The following is a 9298-nucleotide window of genomic DNA, read 5'->3' as shown; positions in this document are numbered from 1 at the left end:
TGGTATTTCATTACAGTTTGCCCTTTAGAGCACCCTATGTGGTTGAAATATTAGCCCATCTTGTTACAATGTGATTATCCTGGCATGGAGATGGAAGATATGCATAAGAAAATTAGTCTAATTCTGAGGTTCTAATATCATTTCTGCTCAGAAGGGAATCTCATAGACCATGTAACCTAAGTCCATGTGACAGGAATGGATTGTTGATGTCTGATGGAGCCTTTTAATTATAATTTCATTAGTAGCTGATTAACTTCTCTGATGAATAGTTCAATCGAAGATGTATGTACCATATTACATGGTACCAAGTGAAAACTCTGTGCTAAATAGTCTAGAATTCTATAGTATTTGGTTGTCAAAATTTAAGGAGATAGAAATTTGTTTTTCATTAAACATATTGGTAGATTACTCAGGTTTCTTGGTTCTCTCATTTGTATGAACTCTCTTGTAGGCAATGAAATTTTTAATACATGAAAGTTACAATTTCCAAATTTGTGTGGTTAGTCTTGTATTTTTCACAAAAACTCTATGTGGATAAAATATCCATTGAAATCTAGTAGCAGGCTTTGCTAGAAATTGAGAGTATTGATTTACTGGTTTACAGGTTGCTATTGGTTTTGTGGTTGCTCTGAACTATCAGAACCCATTCTTGAACCCATATGAAGAATTCCAGGTTCATTTGGGTCTCTTAATAATAAAAGTTTCCCCTATCTTTGTATGTTTTTTGTTTTTTACATTTCTTGGGAGTTTATTGTGATATTCACAGGGTTTCAAACTTAATTCTTCCCATTGTCCTTCTTTTGAAGTTTAATGAGTCAATTCAATTGTGGGCAAATGTTCATGTGACAATGTGGACTATAATGCTGTTGTCAGATGTGCATACTTTTATTAGTGCTCTGCTACTCCTGAGGGTTGACTTGGACGAGATGGAACTGGACTATGAAATACCAAAAATTGCTGTGATTCCGACTTTTAAGTTCACTAAATCCAAGTTGTCAAGTGGGGGGACTAGGGTTTGAATGCCTTCATGCCTTCTTTTTGGGGGTTGTGGAGGAGAGGGGCAGGAAAATCTCAAGTATAATTAATCTGGCAGGCTAGATATTAATATTCTGTGGTCCTAGTGTTTGCAAAAGAAGAAGGGAAATATTCAAAATTTTCATTTTGCTTGTCGCAAGGGAAGGGGGTATGTTTTACAATTTTCGTGGCAATCTGTTTAATTCTTCCTGCTGATTAAATAAATGTAAACTGATTACTGAACACTTCATGCAAATATGCATCTGAAACATCTTGGACATGGATTTTGACTTGTTCTTACCATCTACTGTCATGCCATAGATTTTGCACATGCACATAGTTACAATCTTAACCTTATCGTACTCCATGTACCATCATATGCCTAGTTTAGTATTTTCTTTTATATTTGCAAAATGTGCTATGAGGAAACCTATAATTTTTAATACCATTGTGGGTCTTTGGGTAGAAACTTGATTACTGTTCCTTTCCATGATCCTGATAAATACGTTTGAAAGTTTTCTTGGAACATTTCTTTTTCAATGAAAATTTGTTTTAATTTTTCTGTGTAATTTCAAGCCAGATGATGGCTCATGTGTGATTAGTTTTTTCTAGCTTATGTCCAAATAACACTAGTTTTTTTTTTATATCATTTGTCTTTATGTCAGAAATTTAAACATCATCCTGCCATCCGCAATCTTCTTGAGAGAGGGACTGTCCTTCAATATGGTGCTCGGACTTTGAATGAAGGCGGTTATCAGGTGTGCCTTAAGTTCTTTTTCCGGATATCAAGCAGTTCCTTAAACTAGATACAGCAGGATACTGCTAACAACAAAGGTTGCATTATAGTTTGACCCTGTTGTTTGCGGGATCTCAATGAGTGCCACTCTTCTTAGCTGTTTATGAGAACTGCACTGAGTACATTGATTATTTAGGTGAAATGCACTCTTACAATGCTGTATTTAAATCAAAGGGAGAGACAAGTGACCATTTGTCCAAAACATATCCATTTATAGATTTAAATTCTTTGTATTTCATTGTGCTGTATACTAAATGAGATGTTAATTAAATTTCAGTCTATCCCATATCCAGTTTTCCCTGGTGGAGCAATTATTGGATGTTCTGCTGGCTTCTTAAATGTACCAAAAATAAAGGGAACACATACTGCTATGAAATCAGGTACCAGCTTCCACTTTCATTCTCTTGTTATTTGGGTTTTAGCTGATTAATTTAAGTCCACTTCTGAATTAGGTAATTTCAGGCGTTATATATATAACAACTTGAAGATGCATAAAGACATGCGTATGTGTAGGTGAAGCAATCAACATTTAGGCTCATTGTTTCCAATGAATACAAAATTAACATAGTAATTGAACCTTTTTTTTTTCCTAAAAATAACTGCATGCCATGACCATTTTTTTTTGGTTTTTTTTTTGGGTTTTGTTGAATCTTTGATTGAAAAATTAAATCCTGCTGTGTGATGAAATCTGTATAACATATGGACTAAGAGCACTTGCTAATATGCTTTTAGACTAGAAACTTTTATTTTCCTGGAAGAATTGGGGTATTATCAATCTGCCCACGTAAGCCAACTTTTTGGAGTAAATATACAGTTGCTTTGGGTGATAAACTCTCAGTTGTTTCTTGAAAAAAAAGTTTGGGTTATAAACCATACAATCCTAATTTTACTCAATGTCATTTTTTTGTAAAACATTTTGCTTTGCAATATTACTTCTTGTCAGAATTTAATGTACTAGATATCTTTCATCTATGCTCATTTGAAATGCTTGTGAGCTTGTATTCCTTTCGACTGGTCCATCATCCCAACTATAAGGTTTACAGTTTGTAGTTTTGGTCTGTCTTAGAGCATCTACTTTCTTCCCTGAATAGCACAAGTCGATTTCTTTGAGTAGAACCTTAATATTTTAAATGCTTGGATCCTTTTTGATTCTGTTTTTCAGTATGGAGATAGAGCCCAAAACCTAATATTCTGCACATCGAAGAGTTAGACTAGAATGTTGCAATGATTGATTGAATTACTAGATAGATATTAAAAGCTAAGTGTGATTTTTCCCAACATTCTCCTTTAATGTACGTCAACTATATATTATGACTCCCAAATGTTTCCAGGTCTCTCTTTGAACTATTTTATCTTTCAAACTTCATAGGTCTCATGTCTAGTTGAATCAAATAAGCTTATTTGATAGCAGTTGTTCATCTTTTGATGAGTTAAGTCATCGAATGTCAGAATGATGAAGAGAAATGGACTTCTTGTTGAAGGCTAGAGCGAAGGATGTGTGGCCTTAAGGCGGCACTTGTTTACTGTTTATCTTATGTCTTCTTGTTACAGTTCAAAGAATCACTCTGATATGGACATCATGATATTGCTTGTCATCTGTAATAAGCCTAAAGCACACGTTTTCTAAGAGAAAAGTGTACTGCATGATAGTTAATATGCATCTGAAATATCATATACTGTGGATAGCTCCGAATACTTTAAGATGGCTACTTGGGTGGGAAGGATGCCTGAAGAAACAAGTGTGCACTTCTAATATGCTAATTCGTCACAGGGATGGTAGCAGCAGAAACTGCATTTGGCGTGCTCCATGAAGGTTTCTCAATGGAAGCCTATTGGGAAAAATTAATAAATTCATGGATATGGAGAGAACTCCATGCTGCAAGGAATTTCCGCCCTGTGAGTTTTGCCATATAAACACTTACAATTTTGTGAAAATTCTCTTCATCATGTTCTGAATCCAACTTTAGATGAAAAATATATCTGCTGTCACCTGGATTGAACAAGATCTTTCAAATAACTTGATATGAGATTGTCAAAAACTGGAGACTTTCATGTCTGATGTTCTGGATTGAAGCTCTAAGATAAACAAAAAACCAGTGGATTCTCTGGAAAGTTTTATTTATAACGTCCACTCAATAATTATTTGTAGGCTTGACCTTTAAGTTTCCACTACTTATATTGCAGGCATTTGAATATGGGCTCATTCCAGGATTGGTTTTGAGTGCTTTAGAACAGTAAGATATTGTCCTTTTACTTCATTGTTTTGAGAAGACTTTGTCATTCTTCTGAACAATTCTTTTTATTTGATGTTCTAAACATTCTTTCTTTGTGGGCAGCTATGTAATGAAAGGAAGATCTCCCTGGACTCTGAAGCATGGAAAACCTGATCATGAGGCGACAAAGGTGAGAACCTACTAAAACTTAACAAACATAATTGGAATCTTATTAGATGGGTCTGTACTTGAGGATTAAAACTGTGGGAAAGCAGACCACAGAGATAATGTACATTAAATCGGATTCAACATAAGGGATTCCTGTCTTTATTTTCTTTTTTTGTTTGAGGAGGTAGGGTTTAGGATGTATATTAAGTGGTAAAACAGTTGACTAAAAATTTTCTGAGTTTTGGTGAAAGATTAAAAATGCACCAAAAAGGAAAATTGTTTTTTTAAAGGTTTTACATATTGGGAGAAAACCATTGCTTTCAAGTATGCATTCTGACTACATGATTTATTTCTGTCCATAGATATGATTCAAGGACTTTTAGTAACTTAAGTTAGTGTAATAGGCTATGGAAGTAACAGAGACTATTACACTTTCTATTACACTACTAAGTTAGTGCACATGTCGATAGTCTATTATACCAACTTTCTTAATTTGTTATTGCCTTCCTGTAGAATAAACATGGTAAAATGCTTTTGCTGAACTAGTGCACTTAGCTGTTTGTACTGATAAATGAGTTTCAACTGAGGGGACCTTTTTACATATGTCTTCTGTATTGATAGTATTGACTTCTACACAGTATTAATTATTGTCCTATATTCTCAGGAAGCGCGGTTATGCCCACGAATTGAATACCCAAAGCCTGATGGGGTTCTGTCATTTGACGTACCAACATCTCTATACAGGTAGAAACTTCATGTTGGAGTGTCAGTAAATGGCGGATATTCTTTATGAGCTTGTGGTTTCAACTCACGTTAGAAACCCCCATGCTGGAGTGGGTTTTAATGGTGCGTGTGAGCACCTTTACGACAAGTTATGTCTGATCTAAACATAAAGAGGAAGACCTTTTAGCTGTAATAGAAGCTGAAAATGTTGTGAACGAGTGATTTACGAGTCTGGTTTTAATTTTGGTTTCAGTTAGAATAAATACTTTTGAAGTTGGATGATGGGGCAGGATTATTATTTTGTAAGCCCAACAAAGGTACAGAAATATGCTGTAGTGTACGAAAAAGCATTCAAACAAGTACTAAAGCAAGTTCTTGATAGTATAAATGGTTGATTTTCCTTTCAAGGGCCTAGTTTAGTTTGTGTAATTTGAATGAAGTCGCATTGTCTAAGAAAGGTCAATGCTAATTCTGGTGCTTATCTTTTCGACATCCTACAGTGTTTTTTTTCACTTGTTTTTCTTGGGCCTTCAGGAGCAATACAAATCATGATCATGACCAACCCGCTCATCTTCGGCTGAGAGACCCTCAAATTCCTGAACTTGTGAATCTGCCTATCTATGATGGCCCTGAGTCGAGATATTGCCCTGCCCATGTTTATGAGTAATATGCTTGTCTAGCATGGCTTGAATTGTTTTGCTTTTTCTCTTGCTTGGAATTTCTTTTATCATCTTGGTATGAATGATGTAGGTACATGCCCGATGAAAAGGGTCAGCTGAAGCTGCAAATCAATGCCCAAAATTGCCTGCACTGCAAGGTATGGAGTCATTTTTTTAAGTTTCATGCTTTGCCAAAGTGTTTTCCAAGTGTAATGTGGTGCAAAAACCAATTGGCATAACTGAAGCCCATGGTTAATTTTTCCCGCAAGGTAGATCATTAGTAGCTCAGTCATTTTTTAATCTGAGAAAGGAGAATGGTTCAAAGGAAAGATTTCCAACGTATTGCCATTAAGTAAAACTGCAAAGTCATTACTGATTCACTCTGATGAAAATCACTTCATAGGATTTGTATGTAATGGTAAGAATTTGGAGATTTTTTCAATGTTTCTCATGTGCATTTTTAATTAATGAAAATCACTCTGTAGGATTTGTACGTACAGGTAAGATTTGGAAATTCATTCATCATTTCTCACGTACATATTGTTTCTTGATTGCTCATTAGCATAAATGTCAGATTGGATATGGGGTAAAATGTCCACTTTAAATGGAGTAATCCTTTGGTCACTTTGGTGATAAAGGATCAGGACTGCTGAATTGCACATTGGTAAAGAACGAATGAATGGAAGATAAGATTGTTTTACGCAGGATATCAGAAGTAAAAATTATATTAAATTTGAAGTCAGGGTTTACAAGAAAGGTAGATGTGGGAATTTGATGCTACTGCCCTTTCTTATGTTACTTGCGAAGTTAAAGTATATATCTGCTAAATCCTGTTCCAGGCTTGTGATATTAAGGACCCAAAACAGAACATCCAATGGACGGTGCCAGAAGGTGGCGGTGGCCCAGGTTACTCAATCATGTAGGTGATTGTTGAAGATTGACGTCAATAATGTTGTAGTTACTCGAATGTCATGCAAAAAGAGATGCCTCATTCAGCACTTAAAAACTTTATATACTTTGTTAACTCTTTATTGTTCATGTGCAATGTGAATTTTGAAAGGGAGATGAAAAGAAGAAAAAATAAAAGATAAAGTTCTGCAAGAGCTAATCTACGTTTCAGGTTGGCATGAATATATAGGCTATGGTTTGACATTTTCTCTTTCCTTTGCTTTATTTTCTTTTGGATATTTCTTAGCCGTATTGCCTCTCTTTCTTCTTAGTATCATGCCTTTCTCTTTCCAACTTCGATAATTCTCGAAAATGCAATACCATACGAGGTATTACGTATCCTTAGTTTGCAATACTATCCTTAGATGTTGCTCATGTTCCTTTCAGGTTTTCGAATATAACAAAATATCATCGATAAACATCATAGCGAATTGATTCGAGTATGGCCTAAAAATCCGATGCATTAGGTCCATGAATGTTGCCGGGGACATCATTGCAAATTCATAATGTCCATATCGAGTATTAAAGAATGACTTAGATGCATCTTTTCTCTTAATTTGTAGTTGATAATAGTCCTGTCTGAGATCTATTTTAGAAAATATCACAAATCCTTGACGTTGATCAAATAATTCGTCAATATGTGATAAATGGTATTTATTTTTAATTGTAACATTATGTAACTCCTGATAATCTATATATAGTGTCAATCCTTCATCTTTTTTTTTGACAAACTGTACTACCATTTCCCATGGGGATATATTTAGTTGTATAAAACATCGTTTCAACAAATCCTGCAATTGTATCTTTAACTCCTTTAAGTTCAACTGGCATCATACGATAAGGTGTCTTAGAAATGGGGTTTGTTTCAGACATCAATTCAATCTTAAATTTTACCTCTCTCTCAGGAGGCAATGATATTAATTCCTCAGGAAAAGCATCCAAATAATGCTGTGCCATTGACACATCCTCAATTTTCACCTTATCTTTCAGGGTGTTAATTAAATAGGCAAGATAACTTTGTGCCCTTTTACTCAATAGTTTTCTAGTTTGGATCATTGAAATACGGGCTAAGGAAACCAATCTACCCTTCACATCCAATCTTAGGATTGCTTCGCTAAGTATATAAAATTCAACCACTTTAGTTCTACAATTCAATTGGACGTGATACCTGGTTAAATAATCCATACCTAAGATGATATCATAACCCTAAACAGGCAGGGTTATAATATGATCTATTAAAAATTTTCTTTCTCCAATCCATATCTCACAATTTTTATAAATGGTATCAGTTAATAAAACAATGTTCGCTCATAGGCGTTCTAACTTCTAAATAGTGTGATAATTTTTCAGGTTTCAAGTCAATCCCACGTATAAAATTAGGAGTCACAAATGAATGGATAGAACCAGGATCAATCAAAATTTTGGCCAAGCGATGAAATACATGAATCGTACCTTCAATCGCTTTGGACGATTCCGGATTATAGTCTATCTATGGCATCCACCTGAGCTAGCATCATTGGCTTGTTCCCACCTTCAGTAGACCGTTTAGCGGTAGTTCTATCTAGTTGTGGAGCATTATTGCGTTTAGGAGGCTGTTTACGATAGTTACTAATTTGATGATCGGTACTCCTACAAAATAAACACTTTTGCCCCTTTCTCCAACAGTCGTTCTCTAAGTGGTTAGTCTTTCCATAGTATCCACAAAACTCGGTGGGATGTTGATGTCTGGTTTTTTCTCGGGGCTCCTCCAAACTGTCCCCCTCGTGATTGAGCTCCTTTTAACGTGGCTCTTCTTGATTGGGCTTCTCCTGATTGTCTTTGAGCCTATTGGTGAGAATCTCTCTCCGCTTGCTCCTTTCTTATATTTAGGTGGTGGGGCGTCCCCTTTTGATTTTCTAAAGCTACTTGCCATACTTTGCACTCTCAATGCGTTGGGCTTTGTCTAGAGCCTTAGCAAAGGTGCTTATTTGGGTTGCGACTAAGGCTTCCTGGATTTCTAAGTTCAATCATTGAATGAACCAACATCTTCTCTTTTGCTCAGTGGTGACCAATTATGGGGCAAATTTTGACAATTTAGTAAACTAAACCTCATATTCAGTGACACTCATTGTCCCCTGACAAAGTTGTAAGAATTCGTCCTCTCACTTCTCTTGGATAAGAGGGGGAATGAACTTCTCGTTAGACTCTTTGGTAAAGTTTGCCCAGGTCCAAGGGACTCGTTCCCTCTCCACTTCATTTTTATAAGATTTCATCAAGAGCGAGCCACTCCCTCAAACTGAAACACTGTAAATGTCACTTGTCTTTGCTTTGAATACTTTATGGCGGCAAAAATGTTTATCATATTTTCGAGCCAATTCTCAGCCACTTTAGGATCAAGACCTCCTAAAAACTTAGGTGGAGAAAATTTCTAAAAACGTTCTAAAGCTTTATCCTTCCCTATTTCACCGATCCCTAGGCTGTTGTACAAGTCCGGGTCTCGGTTCTGGATCTTGTTGGATTGCTAACCTTTCTATAAGATCCGTCATACGGTTTAAATCCATGGCTATCTAGTTTCCTATATCAGCTCCCGTTTCACAGGCTCAAGCAGTTGAGACTTCTTGCTCTTCCTTTGTTCTTGGGGTTGTCTAGGCCTACATCCCCAATGTCGTCGCTCCCCAGTTTTCATATTGACTCATAATAGTTCTATACATGAATGAATAATGACTAATATGCACATGAATAATAGCACTTACTGTATTATTAAATTCACATTTCTTTCCATATTATATCACAATAGT

At 35.7% G+C, this 9298-nt stretch overlaps 1 protein-coding gene across 2 annotated transcripts; it reads left to right on the top strand.

Moving 5' to 3' along the window:
- The first annotated feature begins 497 nt into the window (after positions 1 to 497).
- On the top strand, positions 498 to 6674 carry LOC113765505 (electron transfer flavoprotein-ubiquinone oxidoreductase, mitochondrial-like). 2 transcript variants are annotated; one of them, XM_027309715.1, is made up of 10 exons: positions 498 to 673; positions 1680 to 1772; positions 2104 to 2190; positions 3582 to 3706; positions 3995 to 4044; positions 4147 to 4213; positions 4856 to 4935; positions 5449 to 5577; positions 5665 to 5731; positions 6413 to 6674. In XM_027309715.1, exons 3-10 carry the CDS (start codon positions 2181 to 2183, stop codon positions 6494 to 6496), a joined length of 612 nt encoding a protein of 203 aa, XP_027165516.1. In that variant the 5' UTR covers positions 498 to 673; positions 1680 to 1772; positions 2104 to 2180; the 3' UTR covers positions 6497 to 6674. The 2 variants fall into 2 exon arrangements, with proteins under 2 accessions (XP_027165516.1, XP_027165515.1); XM_027309714.1 differs by having other exon boundaries at positions 499 to 673; positions 2088 to 2190.
- The last annotated feature ends 2624 nt before the right edge of the window (positions 6675 to 9298 follow it).

This window comes from Coffea eugenioides, chromosome 3 (assembly GCF_003713205.1).
Source record: "Coffea eugenioides isolate CCC68of chromosome 3, Ceug_1.0, whole genome shotgun sequence".
Classification (NCBI taxonomy): Eukaryota; Viridiplantae; Streptophyta; class Magnoliopsida; order Gentianales; family Rubiaceae; genus Coffea; species Coffea eugenioides.
Note: the sequence above shows the minus strand (reverse complement) of the source record. Positions and strands in the feature narration are given on the sequence as shown.

What these genes read in the sequence shown, in the direction of transcription:
- LOC113765505 (XM_027309715.1), top strand. An exon ending in CTGATCATGAGGCGACAAAG is followed by an intron (nt 4,214 to 4,855) that starts GTGAGAACCTAC and finishes CTATATTCTCAG; the next exon opens with GAAGCGCGGTTATGCCCACG. An exon ending in GTACCAACATCTCTATACAG is followed by an intron (nt 4,936 to 5,448) that starts GTAGAAACTTCA and finishes TTGGGCCTTCAG; the next exon opens with GAGCAATACAAATCATGATC.